This window comes from Lontra canadensis, unplaced genomic scaffold, assembly GCF_010015895.1.
Source record: "Lontra canadensis isolate GAN:19392208 unplaced genomic scaffold, GSC_riverotter_1.0 scaffold60, whole genome shotgun sequence".
Taxonomy (NCBI): domain Eukaryota; kingdom Metazoa; phylum Chordata; class Mammalia; order Carnivora; family Mustelidae; genus Lontra; species Lontra canadensis.
The window spans coordinates 7791585-7811987 of NW_022631054.1; the positions used below are offsets into that span (position 1 = coordinate 7791585).

General features: G+C 36.5%; 1 protein-coding gene across 14 annotated transcripts in view; it reads right to left on the reverse strand.

Annotated features, from left to right (window-relative positions):
• Positions 1-20403, reverse strand: part of SCMH1 (Scm polycomb group protein homolog 1) — a 170963-nt gene that overhangs the window by 86147 nt on the left and 64413 nt on the right. For 13 of the 14 annotated variants that reach the window (XM_032877443.1, XM_032877444.1, XM_032877445.1 and 10 more), the window contains one exon: positions 15120-15354. In XM_032877443.1, coding sequence (XP_032733334.1) covers positions 15120-15354 — 235 coding nt within the window. Of the gene's footprint in view, positions 1-3534; positions 3581-15119; positions 15355-20403 lie in introns of all 14 variants that reach the window. The other variant, XM_032877452.1, reaches the window with a different exon arrangement.

Below are 20403 nucleotides of genomic sequence, written 5' to 3' on the forward strand. Positions count from 1 at the left end.
TAGGTTCTCGTCCATGAAAGTTCTCTTTCATATTATGCCACCTTCCAAAGAGAACATATATTATGCACATATGAAATGCTAGGCTCTATGTGCTGTGCACTCTAAGTGGGTTTAATCACTACAACTCTGTGAATTAGGTATGAGAAAAGTAGCACTGGTTCAGGAACCAGGTGCTTCGATTCAAATCTGGCTCTGCCATTTACCTGATGCGTAACCTATGGCAAATTACAAAAACTCTCTCTGGCTTTGGTTTCTTTAACAATAAAGTGGAATAGAAATGGTAACCACCTTAGTGGGTTGTTCTAAGGATTAAAGTAGGTTAAGACAAGTGAAGGACTTAAAACTCAGTCTGGTATATGACTGGTGTTAGATAAATGCTGGCCATTACAGATGGAAAGACTGAGCTTAGGGAAATGAAGTACAATCTGAGGGAACTACACTAACTAGTCAATAGCAGAGGCAGGACTTCAGCCCAATTCCTCTGTCTCCAGAACCTTCATTATCTTCAAATATTAATGTCTTCAAATATTTCATCACTCAGCCCTATCGTAATGTTTTTACTGGTAAAAGGAGTTTGGGTTATGAATTTGTATAAAAGGGAAGAGAAGAAGAATAAAAATAGTAATTTGAGGATCTCCTCGAATTAAACGATGGCCTGGGGTGCTTATGAAGAAAAGAACAGGTGGGTCAGAAATCCCAACCTCTGAAAGTGGGAGCACCTTAGCGCTCGGCCACTCGTCCTCTTCTTGATCTCGTCTCCTCCTGGAAAATAGGACTGCCAATTTATATCCCCAGCTCAAACCTGTGCCCCGAGTTTCATGCCAACTTGTTCTGTAAGTCTATTTCCAACTTGTTCTGTAAGTCTACTTGGATGCTTGGTCTCAAAATGAGTAAGTTTCAAGCAGAACTCTGGATTTGCTGCCTGCCCCCAACTTGTCCAGTCATCTCAGCTCACTGGTACCATTTATTTAAACCCAGTTGGCTCAGGCCAAAAGGCCTAAAAGTCACCTCTGATGCCTTCCTTCTAGCACCCCTCAAATACATTTAGTCAGCAAGGCTTGACAGCATGTGCATTTCTCGCCATTCAAGATTTCTCACCCACCAATGACTGCCCCAATCTAAGGCCCAGTCACACTCTACCTAGAATGCTCCGTCAGCTTTCTACCTAGACTCCCTGCCTCTACTTTTGCCTCCCTACTGCTCCACATAACAGCCAGAATGGTATGTTTGTGTGTGTGTTTTTAAATATAAATCAGATCACATTACTGTTATGCTTATATCCCATAACACAAAATAAATTTATGGTCTTCAGGTATGTTAACAAGGCTTACATGGTCTGGAACTTGCTTATTTCTCATAACTCACCTCCTATTACTCCTCTGCCCCCTTTCACTGATCTTTCTGTTTCTCAGACACACCAAGCTGTATCCTTCTTCCTCAAACACCCTTCCCTTTCTCAAATCTTTATTAATTCTTTGCCAAACTATAATCTCCTCAGAGAGGCATTCCTAGGCCATCTTACTTAAAACAGCTTCTTAAATCCTGCTCGTTTTGGTCCTTAGCCCTTATCATTGTCTGAATTTTCTTTCTTTTTTCCTTGTAATATGTATGTCTTTTCCAACTATGATATAAACTCCATGAGTTTTTACTGGACAAAGGAAAAATCTCCACTTAGTAAACAGGTACCAAGAATCGATGGACACTTTATCATGTTATCCCATTAACTACTTACAAAAACCAGGTATGGCAGAGTTTAGAAACGATCTGGCAGGTGAGGCAATTGAAATTCAAGGTTAAAAGTCAAGGAAGAGGAACTCACCAGTGCCCACATAACTAAGCTTTTAAGTAGCTGAGCTAATATGACAAAGCCAGGTCTCTTTAATTCTAAACACAGGTATGCTGCAAGTGTTCTGTGCTTACCTAGGATTTCTTTTTAAAAAATATTTATAAAGAACCGATTATAAGGAGCTTCCTGATATTCCCAAGACAGTGGGACTACTGAATAAGTTAGGATTCAGCTGTTTAAACGAACCTTAACCTGAGGAAGCTCTGGACTTAGATGCGGATCAGCAGGTCTAGGATTTAACCAAAGTTAATGCCCTCTGGTGGCGAGTAACAGAACCGCATGCACACCAGGAACCACCTTGTAGTGGGCTCCTCTCCCTACCCAGCCATGGTCCCATCTAATAATTCCAAGCTTTGTGAAGTTATTAGACTCTATGGCTGTCAAGACGATTCCCAACTCCTTTTCTTCTCCAAGAGGAGCTTTACATACATGTACATCTACAAATTCATGTACAGAAAGATGCCACTAACTCAATGTACAACCCTGGACAACTTACTTCCCTTTCCCTGTTTCTGTATTTGTCAGATGATGACACAGAACTAAAACCATGTTTCCAAACTGAGTTGAGTGGATGAGCTCAATTTTACCCCACGCATGAAAGAAAGGAGAAGTGAAACTGGCAGAGAAATGTCAACCGCACTGTCTTCCCTGAGGAAGAAGTGAATATCCGGCCTATTTGGGAAGACTGTATTCCTTTTAGTTCTGATAGGACTCTATCCCCACATCGCCGTTCCATTCCCATACACACTTACAAATACAAGTTACCTCAGATTGATTTAATTGGGGGTGGAGGTCGTGACTTATCTTGAGATAAGTATAGGTATACCTGGGTCTGGCAGGGTCCTTGCTGTAGAGAAGAGGGAGTTTAGTGAATATTTTTAAGACACCATGGTTAAAGTGACTTCCAAATTTTGGGGTTGACCACCCCCAGAGGTTTTTATAGAGTTCAAATTCTGTGATCACAAAATGAGATGTGTATCTTTTTAAAACCTCCTTTCTATTGACAGGCCCGGGAAGCTATAGCAAGTGGAAAGACTGATCAGTGACAGGAATATACAAAGGGTTCCTTTCAAGTCAAGGTACCTACATATACCCCAGGCCATGTGACTAAGTTTGCTGACTAGGCACTTTGTACTGGGATCCTGACATACTCGACTAGGGGCCTCACCAGAAGCCAGCTTCTGTTTTAGATTCTCAAAAGTAGACATTGGAATCCCCTGAGGGAGCATTAAAGATTACACTGGTCTCACCCAGAATCAGAAATTCTGATTTAACTGATCTGAGGTAAGGCCTAGGCACTGAAATTCTTAAGAGCTCTCTGGGTGATTCTAACTGGCAGCCAAGTTTGAGAACTAGTGATCCAAGCAGTCCTGTTTGTAAGAAATAATCACAGTTCTGAGTAGTAGAATGGGTCAGTGAAACAAGGGAGTGTGAGGAAAAGGTTGGCAGCATTGACTTAATAGTGTCACCTGAGGATCATTCTACCTTTCCACCTTTCCTCTGGAGGACTCTGCAAGGGAGTATGAATATTTCCTTTGTGAACAGAACACACACATATACACACACAAATCATACAAGATTTTACAGGAGAAGAATGCTCTTCTAGAGCAATGTTTCCCAAATAAAGAGCAATTTCGGTAGAGTCTCGGGAGAGTCATTTTACCATGCAGAATCCCAAGCCCCATTACCTAGAGATTCTGATTCAGCAACTCTGGGGAGAAGTCCAGAGGAGGCCTGGGGAACATGAACACACACACATATATATGTATAATTATAAACATAATTTATTTAAAACTTTTTTATTTTGAAAAATCTTAAACCTAGATTAAAGGAGCAAAACAGTACATGAACAACTACATACCCTTTACCTAGATTCAACAACTAGCAACATTTCACTATATTTGCTTTCCATCTATCTACACACACTTTTTCCTCTGAACTATGAGAAAGTCAGAGACACAGTGACATTTCACCCCTAAATACATCAGTACACTTGTCCTTAGAACAAGGACACTCTCCTTTAAAACTGCAATACTGTCATACCCAAGAAATTTAATTAAAAATATTAATTGTCCCCAAAATGTCCTTTATAGCTGTTTAATTTTTAAATACAAGAACTGATCGAGAATTACATATTGCATTTAGTTGTCATGTTCCTTTAGTCTCCTTTAATCTAGAACAGTCCTATTGCCTTTGTTTTCCATGAAACATGTTTTTGAAAAGTGTGGGCTAGCTGTTTAATAGAATACCCCGCAACTTGGATTTCTGATTGTTTCCTTATGATTACACTCATACTAACCAGTTTTGATAAAAATACAAGTGATGTTGAATACCTCTCACTTCATTACTTTAAGAAGCACATAATGTCTGTTTATCTAATCACTGATGATACTAAATTTGATCACTTGTAAAGGAGTGACTGACAGATTTCTTCATTATAATTTCCCTTTGTAATTAATAGGTAATCAGTGGGGAAAAACACTGAGAGTATTTGAATATCCTATTCTCCAATAAGCTTTTTTTTTTTACTCAATCGTTTCAGCATTCATTGATTATCCCTGACTGAATCAATTAAAATGGTGGTTGCAAAATGGTAATTTTCTATCATTCTTTCTATATTTATTAGCTGGCATTCTGTAATTAGGCCTTTTCCTGCAAATGTAAAATTTCTTTGTTTTTGTACACTAGGGACCCATGGAAGCCAATACCATTGTTCTTTTGTTTTCATTATTCTTTCTGATCATATTACTCTAATTTTGGCAAGTCAGAGCCCCTTCCAGCTGGCTCCTGTGTCCTTCTGATAGGTCCCTATCATTCTTTTGAGAATTCTTTTCTTTCTGGAATGGCAGAATGTTCCAAATTCACCTTACATGTTTTCTCTTCTGCTCAGCCTTGAAATCAGCCATTTCTCCACGGAGCCATGATTCCTTCTTGTGAAGAATGGGATTTAGAAACCACATTGCTACTGAGGTGTGTTTCCTTCTAGACCTTTTCAATGAACAGAGCTTATAGAATTATGGTACAAGTATATATAAAATTATATAAATTTTTTTGAATTAACAGTTCATATAGATACCTGTAACTCAAATTCTGTACTACAGGGTTCTTCATCTTCCCCCGTCCCATATTTGTATCTTATTTACTCAATGGCTCTATCTTCAAGGCATGTAAAATAGCTTCAGATGATTAAGGTAAAACCACTAAGATTAAGAAAACGTCAGAATTTATTTGAAGTTCCATTTTTTTTTCTTTGAAATATGTCCCATTAAGGGTATACTGTGAAGGTTCTGTGTTGAAGTTATTTGAATTAACTTTTTTTCAAGGTTGTTATGATATCCATTTGATACACAGTTCAGTTTGTTTGTTTGTAATCAATTTTAGGTTACGATTTGTTCTTTTTTTCTGGTTTCATTTTATTTGAGTAAAATAGTTACATAACACAAAAGTTCAGAGTATATAAGAGTATTCTCAGAGAAGTCTCACTCCCATTGCTATACTTTCTACCCTATTCTCAGATACTCCCAGTAGGTGACCTTTTCATTTTTTCTGGTTTAACACTCCCATGTTTCTTCTTATAAAAGTATACGAAATATGGAATTTTGTGCATAAAATGTGCACGTGTGTATACGTATTTCCCCTTCTCTTTCTCAAAAGAGGCATTAAGCACATTCACACTGCTGTGCAACCATCACCACCATGCATCTCCAGAACTTCACCTTCCCCAAGGGAACTCTGTAGCCATTAATCAATAATTTGCAATTCTTTCCTCCCCACCAGCTCCTAGCAACCACCATTCTATTTTCTGTCTCTGAATTTACCTAAATTAGGTATCTTGTCTCACTGGGATCATACAGTATTTGTCCTTTTGTGACTGGCTTATTTCACTTACCACAACATCCTTATTGTAGCATGGGTCAGAATCTCTTTCCTTTTTAAAGTTCAATAACAATCCATTGTATAATATGCCATATTTTGGTTAGCCTTTCTTCTACTGACATGCATTTTGGTGTCTCTGACCTTTTGGCTACTGTGAATAATGCTTCTAAACATAGGTATACAAGTATCTGCTTGAGTCCCTGCTTTTAATTGTTTTTTCTATATAGCCAGAAGTGGAAGTGCTAAATCATATGGTAATTCTATGTTCCATTTTTTGAAGAAACACCATATTGTTTTCCAGAGTGGCTGCACCATTTTATATCTTCATCAGTAGTGCACAAAGATTCCAATTTCTCCACATCGTCACCAACACTTTTTTCTACTTGATAATAGCCATCTTTTTTTTTCTTTCTTTTTGATAATAGCCATCTTAATAGGTGTGAAATATTATCTCAGTGTGGTTTTGATTTGTATTTTCCTAATGATTAGTGAGGCTGGGCATCTTTTCATGTGCTTACTGCCTATTTAGAAAAATGTCTATTCAAGTCCTTTGCTCATTTTTAAATCAGGTTGGTTGTTTTTTATTGTTTTTGAATTGAAGCAATTTTTTAAAATATTCTGGATATTAACCTCTTATCAGATACAGGATTTGCAAATATTTTCTCCCATCCTGTGAGTTCCCTTTTCACTCTGCTGATATTGTCCATTGATGAACAAAAGTTTTTAATGTGATGTCGTTCAATTTAACTTTTTCTTTCTTTTTGTTGCATGTGCTTTTGGTGTCATTTCCAAGAAATCATTGCCAATTCCAATGTCATGAAGCTTTCCCCCTATATTTTCTCCTAGGAGTTTTATACTTATAGCTTCTACATTTAGGACTATCATCTGGTTGGAGTTAATTTTTGTACCTAGTGTGGAGGTAAGGTCCGGCGTCATTCTTCTGTATGTGCATACCCAGTTGGCCCTGCACCAACTGTTGGGAATCCACTGAACTATGTCTATCTTTATACCAGTAACACATGTCTTGAGTTTTGTTGCTGTATAATAAGTTGTGAAATCAGAAAATGTGAGTCCTAGGTAGAATGCTAATTTTTGTCAAAGGTCAGATGACTTTCTTCCTTAGCTATGGTAATATGATGAATTTCACTAGTGATTTTTCTAAAGTTAAATCTTTTCACTCCCAGAAAAAAAAACAAACATTACTTTGCTTTGACAAATTATTGTTTTAAATATGTTGAATTCTAATTCCTAATATTTTAAGATTTTTATAACAATATTCATACATGAAATTGTGTGTGTGTGTAATATAAATCAGGCTTAGGTATCCAAATTCTACCTGCTTCATAAAAAGAACCTGCATGTTTTCCTACTTTTCTATGATCTAGAACTGCACTGTCCAGTAGAGTAGCCACCAGCCACACAGGCTTTTTAACTTTAAACTATAATTAAGCAAAATTAAACATTTAGGTCTTTAGTTGTAGTAGCCACATTTCAAGTATTCTGTAACCACATATGGCTGCTGACTACCACACTGGAGAGCACAGATGCAAAACATTAACATCATCACAGAAAGCTCTTTTGGCTATCACTGACTTTACAACACCTTAAGTAGAAGGAGAAAATCTGGTCTTAGGGGTTTTGCAGGATTCCTGTTAAATAACCTGCACATAGTACTTTGCTATAGGTACAATTTGTTGAAATCTTTTATATGTTTTCTATGTAACTATTTATATATTACAATGTTATTCGGGTCAATTTTGACAATAGTATTTTCTTATTTCATCTCACTTTTCTATTTTATTTACATAGAGTTATTTCCTCCCTTTGTCATCTCTATGTGTATCTGCACTTACTCCTTTTTTTTCTTTCATAGGCTAACTAGTGGTTTGTGTACTTTGTGTACTTTTCTCCCCAAAGACCAGTATTTTGATTTATTGCTTTTTTACTTTCTACCTCATTAGCTTCTGTTTTATCTTTATTTTTCTTCTTCCCCCTTTTTTTTTTTAAGATTTTATTTATTTATTTGACAGACAGAGATTACAAGTAGACAGAGAGAGAGAGGGAGGGGGAAGCAGGCTCACTGCTGAGCAGAGAGCCTGATGCGGGGCTCGATCCCAGGACCCTGAGATCATGACCTGAGCCGAAGGCAGAGGCTTTAACCCACTGAGCCACCCAGGAGCCCCTTCTTCTTCCTTTTTATCTTCTTTGTACTGTGACTTTTTTTCTAGTCTTTTGAATTGGGAATTTAAATTCTTAATTTTTACCCTTTTCATTTTTGTTGATGTCAAGCAGTTAAGGCTATCAGTTTTCTTCCAATTACTGCTTTAATTGGTCTCAAAATTCTGATATGTGATGTTTATTATCATTACTTTTTAGAAATTTTGCAATTTTAGTTTATATTTCAAATAAGAGCTGTTTAGAGTTTTAGATTTCAGTGTAGAAGGGCATTTAGCAGGTATAAAGTTTCATATGCATATACATATATGATCTGCCTTATTCATTAAAGTATTTCTATTTATTTATTTTTTTGGTACCAAATTACTTTATTTGGAGGAATGGTACAAATGAAAGAAGTAGATGTTTTGTTACAACTTATAGAAAAGAAAGTCTTTAATACCTTTACTTTTTGTCCTCTTGGGCTGCCTTGCCCTGAGAGGTGTGTTAAATCTATTAGTGTGTTTGTCTCTCTACGTCTTTGCACCCACCATCATTTCTATTTTGTGAAGACAGATGCTTTGTGATCTGGTTCTGAAATATTTTTAACTATTATATTTTCATTGTGAATTGTGTCACCATTAAGCATTACAAAGTGGCTTCTCTTGTTTAATGCATCTTGGTCTGAATTCTACCTTGTCTAATATCAAAACTGCAATCTCCGGTATTATATTGTTTGACTTTCCTTTGTATACCCTTGCCCATCCTTTTGTTTTTGGTCTTTCTCCTTCACTTTACTATAGGTATGTCTCCCGTATACAGTATAAAGCTGGGCTTGACTTTAAGCACCAATCTGAAATTTTTTTTTTCAATAGGTGAATTAAAACCATTTACATTTATTGATGTAAATTACACATTTGGTCTCAACTCTCTCACATTATGTTTTGTTTACAGTGCTTTCCACATTTAGTTCATCTCTTTCTCTGTATGGTCTCTTCCTTGATCTTTTTGTTCCTTTGTTATGCAGGAAATTTTGGAATTTTGTTTTTGTGGTTACCTTTATACTAACATATTTTCTAATGTCCTTAATTTACCTTTTCCTCATTTTGGTTTCTACTATTTGGCTTATCAGTTTCAGGTGATATCCTTTGATCTCATCTAAGGATATTACGGGAGGAAGGGGGTTTGCTTCCTGGTTACAGCGTGTTTGCGTGGCGGGTTCCTGCGGTACACCCACCTTCTCCATTGCCCATATCCTGCAGTGCCCGACAGCCAGCAGTATCAATAGTCAGCGCTGCCACCACCCTCCCCCAGATGGTTTTGTAGCACTCCAGAGAGATAGCTCTCCGTGAACCGCTTTCCTTAGAGGTACCCTAAAAGGCAAATTTCTAGCAAGTTCCCTGCTGTAGCACCACAGTGACTTCTCTCATCCAGTGAGCCACAGCTGTGCCCCCTCCATCAAGATTGACTTCTCTGCCCTGAGGGTGGGGGAGGGGAGGTCCTTCCTTGGGGTCTCTATCTCAGCTCCAGTGTAGAGACTTCTCCTTAAGTCTGCTCTTATATTCTTTAAAGTTCTTTCCTTTTGATTAGCCAATCCCTCAATCCTGTGTTACAGCTAATAATTATATTACACTTTCTGTGTTCAAATTACTGTGTGGGTTCTTTCCCTTCACGGGATCCATACTGATACCATATTATTCTACTCTTATCTCCACCTGTGTTTTCTTAGCTTGATCATTGATCATTCCTTGTTTGGACGAAGCTCTTTCTGTAACTGATTCCTCAGGTAGGGCTTGGGTTATAGTACTCCCCGAGTTCTTGCACACTGAACACGGTTTCAGTACAGGCTCAGAACCTGAAAAAACAGCTTGTATAGATATAAAATACTCCGTTCTTATTTTATTTCTTTGTACTTTGCTGTAGAGAAGTATGATGCAAAGTTCACTTTCCTTCCCTTGTAAATAACTTGGCCTTTTTTTCTGAAGGCTTAGAGGGATTTTTCTTTATTCTTAGAGTGTAATAGTTTTACTAGGATACATCTTAGCGTAACCAATCTGAAACAATCTTTCCAAGAAAAAGCCCTCTTCAATATGTAGGTTCATGTCTTCTTTAATTTTTGGAAAACTTTCTTATAATTTTAAGTATCAACTGTTTCATTATTTTGTTCATCTTCTTCAGGGACTCCAATTATACATGCATACATATATTTATATATACACATTCAATCTTTATTGATTATGTTCTATATCTAATGGTTCCTTTATGATACTTTTTAACCTTTCCTAATATTTACTTTTATTCTCTTGGCTGTTTTCTCTTCTCAATATTCCTTATTATATTTTCGGTTAAGCCTATTATCCATTGGGCACCCTGGAATTCAGTCTGCAATTGCGATTATTTTGTTTTTCTTCAATTTTTTTTTCTTGAGTTTGGACAATTCTATTTTCACACCTTCCTGTCTCTTCCGCATTTCTAGTCTGACTTTTAAAATTTATGATTAAAGGTTTTTTTTTTTCATATCTGTCAATACTTGTTTAATTCAAGTTGTGCTGTTGTGTAATAGTTTTCTTCTGGTTAGTCACTGATTTTGGCAGAATTTTCAGTAGTTAAAATGGTTTTATCCTCCTCTTTGGTTTCTCATCATTTAGAAACTTTTTGTAGATACTGACTGCTATTTCTTAATCATGTGAAACATCTTATATTTTCCTGTACCAACAAATACAGGAGGTTCTGTTTTGGCAGGAATCTTGGGTTATGAATTTCTGTTGACATAGTGAAACACAGTTTCTTTAGTAGATGAGACTGTTGGGATGGAATGGGAAGACTGGTGTGTCTTTTGACTGATTCTCTTCTGTTTCTGTATATTTCTGAATTACAACACCCCTGCTTCTTTCTTTTCCTTCAACATATGTCTGTCCTCCCCCAAAGGTAGTTATCTTCTCAAGAGTGCTATCTCTAGTCCCTCACACTTTCAATCCACTCTCTTCCTTTGGATTCCCCAGTAGCCAATGTTCTAATCAAGTAGATCTTAGCTCTGTTCTCAGTATTTCCCACTCTAAATTGAACTCTCTTTTCCTGGAGGTGATTTTGACTGTGTTAGGCCCCCACTGCCCTCACCTTTCTAAATTCCATTTCTACCTACATAAAACTATTCATTCTGGTTTGGGTCAGGGGGTCATGTACTAGCTCTAATGATTTCAGATCTTTATACCTGAACATGTAGACAATATGTGATTGAAATCTGTGGAATTCTGGACTCCCAGTAATGTTTAAATTGGTTTGGTTTCCTTTTTGATCCACACGTTTCTAGAGAATTTATTGAAAGACTGTGATTTAAATTGTCACCATTATCCTTGGGACCTTATATAGTTGAGCCCTGAATGATGCAGAGGTTGGGGGTACGAACCCCCCCCAACCACATGCACTCAAAAAATTGTGTGTAACTTTTGACTCCCTCAAAACTTAACTACTAATAACCTACTGTTGACCTGAAACCTTAATGATAACGTAAAGACCTGATTAACACATATTTTGTATGTTTTATGTATTATATAGAGTATTCTTAAAATAGGCTAGACAAAAGAAAATGTTATTAAGGGGTGCCTGGGTGGCTCAGTCAGTTAAACTTCTGCTTTTGACTTAGGTCATGATCCCAGGGTCCTGGGATCAAGTCTCACATCGGGCTCTCTGCTCAGCGTGGAGACTGCCTCTCCTCTCCCTCTGCCTGCCCCTCTGTCTGCTGCTCTACTTGTGCTCTCGCTATCAAAGAAATATAAAAAATCTTTAAAAAAACAAAGAAAATGTTATTAAGAAAATAAGGAAGGGAAAATACATTTATAATAGTGTACTGTACTTATTGAAATAAATCTGTGTACAATGGAGCTATGCAGTGCAAACCTGGGTTGTTCAAGGGTCAATTGTGCTTTTTAATAGCCTATCAAGATGATTCTAAATAGTGATTCATAAAGTAGGTTGAGAACTACACCATTTAATGCAGCTATAAAAAGGAATGAGAAATATCTCCGTACTACTAAGAAATCAACTTTAGGATCTTTCATTAAATGGAAAAAAGCAAGGTTAAGACAACTATGCATAGTATGCTGTCATTTATATAAGAAAGTGGGAAATACATATGTATATATGTACATAGACACACACACACACACAAATATATTTGTATTTTTAAAAAATGAAGTACAAACTATAAAATTAAAAGAAAGCAGCACCTATGGCAGAAGAAAGCAATAAGGTGAAGGGAATTTCTCTGAATATACTTTGCTCTATAGATTTGACTTTAAGAATGATTTGTATCACATATATATTTAAAAAGGAACATTTCTAAAAAGCAATCTCTAAAAATTAAAAAAAAAATACAGGGGTGCCTGGGTGGCTCAGTCAATTGAGCATCTGACTCCTGATTTTGGCTCAGGCTGTGATCTCAGGGTCCTGGGATTGAGCCCCATACTGGGCTCAGCAGGGAGTCTGCTTGAGGATTCTCTCCCTCTCCCTCTGCCCCTCCCCCCATTCATATACATTCTCTCTCTCTCCCTCTCTCTCAAATAAATAAATAAATAAATAAATCTTTAAAAAAATACAACAAATGAACCTAAGTTTATATCAAGTTGGTGGCACTACAACCCAGAGAGAAACTAACACAAACAACCTTATATCATATTATTGACTATCCTTCACTTGAGGGTAAGAAAAAAAGAGATGCAAGTAACTCAAACACTGTCAGTAATGAGGATGGTGGTAAAGTGTTACAGTTATTCTGAGACTATTGTATGTGTCTACACAATAGAACAAATGAGTTATTTTGTTAGTGATATGGAGAACTAGGGTTTTGTTGTAGTACAAAGGAAATACAAATTTAAGATAGCAAAGATAAAGTAAATAAAAACACCATTTGTCCTGAATTTTAGTAGGAAGTATCAATAAGAACTAACAATTTTATCTTTAATAATAGTAGTAAGGCAGTTCCTATTTCTGCCAAAAAGACATAGAAAGAACAACCAACCCAGAAGCTCTGAGCGCTCTAGCGTTCAGATTATAGTCTCTATCATTTCCCACTAAAAGGAACCCACGCACCTAAAAGAAATAGCTGAAGTCGTATTTGGGGCAGATAATATATAAGATAAACCTGGAACATTTTGAAATTTCAAAAGTCCAAGAGAGCTATCAAGCAATAAAGAGTCAAGAGACCATTGATGCGGCTCCTATATAGCCAATGAATGGACAAATTAGGAATCAATAAGGATAATTAATGCAATGGAATGAAACATGTCAAGTATGTACGAATTCCTGGGTTTACGACAGTAAACTACAGTAACAAAAAAAAACTATCCTTAAATATTTTTGGAGGATGGTAGTAAACCAATTCATCATTTTGTAAATTGGTAAATAAAGAAAAGAATCAAGCATTTAAGCTTTCTTCCATGAATGATATCCTCACAATAGCCAAATAATTTATGGAAGTTTATTTTAATAGACATATTCCATTTAATTTATGTGGATAGAATTATTTATAAGATTAAAATTTCCCATTCTGCAACCATAATGAATTGATTGATCTAAATCAGGGGTCAGCAAATTATAGCCAGCAAGCTGGTCATCTGTTTTTATAGATATAAGATTTTATTGGAACACAGCATTGCTCATTTGTTTATGTATTGTCTCTGGCTGCTTCTGTATTACAATGACAAAGCTGACTAGTTGTAACCGAGAATGTATGGCCAATAAGCCTGAAAGTTTTGCTGTCTAACCCTTTAAGAAAATCTGTCAACCTTTGATCTAGGCCACAAGCAGTAATGGCTGCTACGTTATAAAACAAGAGACAACGAGAACATATCTGCGTCCTAATAGAAGTAAACACCATCATCTATGAGATATTCTTATAAAAAACTGAACCTGAACCTGATCAAGCCTCTAGACCTAGCTGCCAATTTCTAGGAGAGAGAGAACAGAGAAACCTGTCAAATGATACCACAGAGATACAATTGGCAAAATCTAATTGTGGGGGATATTAAAGACAAATTATTTAGGTTTTTCAACAAATAAATTGTAAGACAAAAATAAGAGAGGAGAACCCACAGGTTCAAAGAGACTTAAAGGACATATCAACCAACTGCAATATGTGGATATTTGGATCCTGATTCAAAGAAACTAACACAGAGAGAGAAACAAATAGACAGACAACAGGGAAAATTTAAACACTGAGTAAATATTTGTTGATATTAATGAATTATCATTAATTTATATGTGATAACGTTATTATGATTTTGTTTTAAAAATATTACCTATGCGACATAGATACTACATATTTAAGGATAGAATGACATAATGTTTGGGCAGTTGGGCAGGATGGGGCAGGGAGTACATGCGGATAACAAATAAAACAACACTGACTATGTGTTGGTAATTATCAAGGATGAAGAATACAAGGACCTCAACTGTGCTATTCCTTCTACTTTTATATATGTTTGGAATTTTACATTACAAATAAAGTTTTTAGTTGGAGGATAATGTTCAGTAACCACTTTTGGATCTCTTGCAAATGATACCTGTTATGTAATGCTCAGTCAATTCAGTATAATCTTCTGAGGGGAACACAGCCCAGAGCTCATAACCTGTCTCTCTTCTCTGTTGAGACTCACTGCAACAGTGACTAACAGCTATTGACGAGATGGGCTACATCACCGAGGAATACCGAGGGGGGAAGAAAAAAGGTAAGTCTGATCTTGAGAAGAAAAATGTAATGGGGTTATTAGTTTAAATAAAATAATGCAAATTAATTCAAAGTGAGAAAATTACAAGGACCAGGTGAGAATTCAGGAGAAAGGAAAGAAGGAATCCCTACAACAGTCATACTTCCACTGGGAAATTTTCTCTCACCTCTTGTTACCATTGTAGGATTTGGTAAAAGCTCTGTGGTTTTTGAGGCAGATTAAATGATAAGATCTCCTTCTATTCTCTCTTTCAGGGTAAATGAAAACTGACAAGGAAGGATGAAAGGTGTGGTTTCTAGTTAGAAAAAAGAGACCTTAAGAGAAGCCTGGATATTATAAGTCAATGGAGAGGCAGATCTGTCCAGATTTTACAGCTCATTTCATTTTGGGTGGGCCCTTTCTTTTAGCCATATGAAAAAGAAGGAATAGGCAGGGGACCCTAGGCTTTCCCATAATAGGATGTACAATTTTGGAAAGATAACTAATTGGCTAAGGAGAGCTTAGGTCTAGTTACTCACCCAGAGGGGGCTGCAGCATACCCCCATTCTTCTCACAGTTCCCAATAGGCTGGATTTCAGCTGAGTCAACCAGCCGCCAGAAGTCATTCTTGTTGTCGCTGCCATCAAGGCGAAGGCGGAGGCGGGCACCTGTCAGTCCAACCACTGTGGCAATACATGTGGATGTGGTGTTCCTGGGGTCCTGCGCTTCCAATTTCATGCTGATCTTGAACTCGTTGCTTGGAGGTGTGTAGGACTGAGAAAAACAAGCCATGGGGATTAGGAAGACTAAGAGTGAATGGCATTTTCTGTACGGATGTTGAGCTGGAACCTGACAATTTATGCTTTGGACTGAAATTGGTTATAGCTGGGCCTAAGACAACTGCCTTGAACTACTCCCTAATTCTTAGGAAGGGTTTCATATAAAAGAAACGTTGGAAGGTAAGATGAAGGGGATAAAATTACTTTCCACAGAGGCATCAAATATTGACTCACACCAGTAAGAAAAGCACAGCAGTGTCTCAAATGGTCCTGATTTAAATGCTTGCTTATCCTGTCTTCTCCAACATCCTAAATCTCCAGGTATTCATAACATTTTCTTCTTAGAAATCATCCTATTAAACTTGCATATCCTCAGTGTCTCTTCATGGAGCATTTCAGTGTATTGGTTTGTATATTCACCACACACACTATTGGGGATTAAAAGTTTTCTTATTTTGACATTAACTTACAAATCAATTCATATTTAAAAACAATTTTAAGTTGACATACTATAAACTATACTCTTTGTTAAATCTTGACATATATATATATATATATATATACCCATGACACCATACACAGCACAACACCCTAGGAGCCATAACCACAATAAAGATAATGAACATGGACACATTCCCAAAGTTTTCTCAGATCCCTTTATAATCCCTCTGTCTAGCCCTTCCCAGACCCCTGCTCCCAGGTAAACACTGATCACCTATCACTGTGCACTGATTGGCTGCATTTTCCAGTTCTAAGTGGAGTCACAGAGAATAAACTCTTTTTGTGTGTGTCTAGCTCCTTTCACTCAGCATAATCTGATAGTCACCCATATTGTTGGATATATCAATAATTCATTTCTTTTTTCTAAGAATCTTGTTCTTTACAGCAGTTTTAGGTTCAGAAGAAAACTGATCAGAAGATGAAGAGGTCTCCCATATACACCCTGCCCCAAACACATGTGCAGTCTCCCCTATTACCAACATCTCCCACCACAGCAGTACATTTGTTACAACTGACGAACCTATCTGGACACACAATAATTACCCAAAGTCCACATTTTACACTAGGGTTCTCTCTCGGTGTACGTTTTGTGGTTTCCATCAAATGTATAATGACAGGTATTCATGATTATAGGATCACACAAAATAGTTTAACTGCCTTAAAAATTCTCTGTGCTCTACCTATTCATCTCTCACCCACTCAACCACTGATCTTTTTAGGGTCTCCATAGTTTTGCCTTTTCCAGGATGTCATATAGGTGGAATCATATAGTATGCAGCCTTTTCAGACTGGCTTCTTCCCCTCAGTATATGCAAGTGAAGTTTCCTCCGTGTCTGTTCATGGCTCAATAGCTCATTTCTTTTTACAGCTGGATTATGTCCCATTTATTGGCTACACCACAGTTTTTTCATTTACCCACCGAAGGGCATCTTTTTTGCTTCCAAGTTTTGGCAGTTATGAATAGAAGTGCAATAAACTTCTATGCACAGGTTTTTGTGCAGATGTAAGTTTTAAAATCCTTTGGGTAAATACCAAGGAATATGATTGCTAGATTGTATAGAAAGAGTATGTTCAGTTTTGTAAGAAATCGACAAACTATCCTACAATATGGCCATATAATTTTGCATTACCCCCAGCAATGAATGAGAGTTTCTTTCGTTCTACATCCTCGTCAGCTTTTGGTTATGTCACTCTTCTGGATTTTGGCCATTCTAATTAGTGTGTTGTGGTATCTCACTACTGTTAATTCCTATTTCTCTGATGATACACGATGTGGGACATCTTTTCACATGCTTTTTTGTCATCTGTATGTCTTCTTTGGTGAGGTGTTTATTGACATCTTTGGCCCATTTTTTTTAATCAAGTTGTCTTCTTTCTTATTTTTGAGACTTTTAAGTGTTCTTTGTATATTTTAGACTACATTCCTTTATCAGATATGCCTTTTGCAAATATATTCTCCCAGTATGTGGCTTGTCTCCTTATTCTTCTGACAGTGTCATTCCCAGAGCAGAAGGTTTTAATTTTAATGAAGTCCAGCTTCTCCATTATTTCCTTCATGGATCATGCCTTTGGTGTTATATTTAAACAGTCATCACCACACCCAAGGTCATCTTGTTTTTATCCTATGTTATCTTCTAGGAGTTTATAGTTTTAAGTTATATATTTAGTCTGTGATCTGCTTTGAATTAATTTTTGTGAAGGGTGTAAGGTTTCTGTCTAGATTCCTTTTTTTCATGTGTGTGGCTATTGTTGTTTAAGCACTATCCATTGGAAAAAAAAAAAAAACTATCTTAGCTCCATTGTATTGCCTTTGCTCCTTTGTCAAAGATCAGTTGCCTTTATTTTGAGGGACTATTTCTTGGCTCTCTTTTCTGTTCCACTGATTCATCTGGCTCTTCTTTTGCAAATACCACACTGTCTTGACTCCTGTTTCTTTATAGCGAGCCTTTAAGTTGGGTAGAATCAATCTTCCAACTCTGTTCTCCTTCAATATTATGTTGGCTATACTAGATCTCGTCTTGCTATATAAACTTTACAATCAATTTTTTTCCACAAAATAACTGGCTGAAATTTTGATTAGGCTTGGACTGAATCTATATATCACATTGGGAAGAACTGTCATCTTGGTAATAAAACTAACACCTATCCTTTTTTTAAAAAGATTTTATTTATTTGAGAGAGAGAGAGAGCACATGCAAGCAGGAGGATGGGCAGGTGGAGAGAGAGAATCTCAAGCAGACTCCACACTGAGCCGTGGAGCCTACCTAATGTGGGGTTCAATCACATGACCCTGAGTTTATGACATGAGCCAAAATCAAGAGTCAGATGCTTAACTAACTGAGCCACCCAGGTACACCAAGCCTTCCTATTCTTGAATATCACTATTGCTCCATTTTTTTTTTAAGTTTTTTTTATTTCATTTACCAGAGTTTTGTAGTTTTCCTCATACAAATATTGTATATATTCTGTTAGATAAATAGCTAAGTATTTCATTTTTGGAGGTGCTAAGTGGAATTGTGTTTTTAATTGCAAATTCTACTTGTTCATTATACAATAAAGGAAAGTAATTGACTTTTATATATTAACCTTGTATCTTATGAACTTGCTATAACTGCTTATTAGTTCTAGGAGGGTTTTTTGTCAATTCAAGTTTGCTACAGAGACAATTATGTCATCTGAAAACAAAGAGAGTTTTATTTTTTCCCTCCCAATCTGTATATCTTTAATTTTCTTGTCTTATTACAGTATCCAAAACTTCCACTATGATATTGAAAAGGAGTGGTGAGAGGAGATGTCCTTGTCTTGTTCCTGATCTTAGCAGGAAAGCTTCTCATTTCTCACCATTAAGTATGATGTTTGCTATAGGATTTTTGTAGAAATTATCAGTCTGCATAACTATCTTGATATTTATCCATATTGTTGAATTAATCAATAATTCATTTCTTTTTATTGCTGAGTTCATGTTGATAAACATTTGGTGTGTTTCTAGTTTTTGATTATTACAAATTAATCTATGAACACCCATGTATGAATCTTTGTATGGAAAATATACATATATTGCTGGTATTGTAAATGAGAGTTTCTCTTCTATTTTGTCTTCTATTGAGTTACTTTTAACCATAGTACTGAGATATAAAAACATTTTTTTCCAAGTTAAAGATGTATTATTCAATTCCTAATTTAGTGATTTTTTTTGGCAGAGTAGTTTGTTGACGTTTTTTGCCAAACTATATTTTAAAGTAATTGAATCATTTTATGTTTTCACCAGTAGCTTATGAAAGTTCCATTTACTCCACATCCTTGCCACTATTAAGTTTGGTGAGTCCTTTTTGTCAGAGACATTTAAATAAATGGATAGAGATATCTCATTATCATTTTACTTTGTATTTCCATAATGAAACAATGTTAACCATCAATTCATGTACTTATTTGTCACCCACATATTTTCTTTGGTGGTTGCTCTAATCTTTCAATCTGAATCCTTTTCCTTCTTCCCTCCCTGAAAGCCTCCCTTCCTCCTTCACCCCCCCCCCCTTTTTTTTTTGGCTTGGTCACATTGGTAGTACAATGTTGAATGGAAATGGCAAGAACAGACATCCTTGTCTTGTTCCTGACATTGAGGGAAAAGCATTTAAACTTTTACCATTAAGTATATAGCTTTAAGATTTACATAGCTGCCTTTTAGGGGTTAGGATTTAGGAAATGCCCTTCTTTCTTTCTTTCTTTTTAAAATTTTATTTATCTATTTGACAGAGAAAGACACAGCAAGAGAGGGATTCCACAAGCAGGGGGAGTGGGAGAGGGAGAAGCAGGCTTCCTGCTGAGCAGGGAGCCTGAGGCGGGGCTGGATCCCAGGACTCTGGGATCGTGACCTGAGCCAAAGCCAGACGCTTAATAACTGAGCCACCCAGGCACCCAAATGCCCTTCCTTCCATTTCTTGTTTGTTGAGAGTTTTTATTAGTAATGGACATTGGATTTTGTCAATGCTTTTTTTCATCTACTGAGATGATCTCAGTTTTTCTTCATTAGTGTGTTCATATGGTAAAACACTGATTGACTTTTGAATGTTTAATCAACCTAGCATTCTTGGAATTAAGTTCCACCTGGTCATGATTACATATTGCTAGAATCAATTTCCTAGAATTTTCCTTAGAATTTTTACAAGTATTTTCATGTGAGATGTTGCCTTGTGGTTCTTTTTTTGCAGTATCTTTACCTGATTTTGGTATCAAAATCATAGAATTTGCCTCATAGAATAAGCTGGAATGTATTCCCTTCCCTTAAACTTTCTGGAAGAGTCTGTGTAGAACTTGAATTACCTTTTCCTTAAACATTTGCAATAATTCACCAGTGAAGTCATCCAGGCCTGAAATTTTATGAGAAATTTCTTAGCTATGAATTCAACTTCTGTAACAGCAATAGTGTTATTCAGAACTTTGGTAATCTGTGTTATTCATGAAAATTATCCATTTCAATGAAGTTGTCAAATTTAAAGGCATAAATTTGTTCATAATATTCCTTTATTAGTCTTTAAGTATTTGT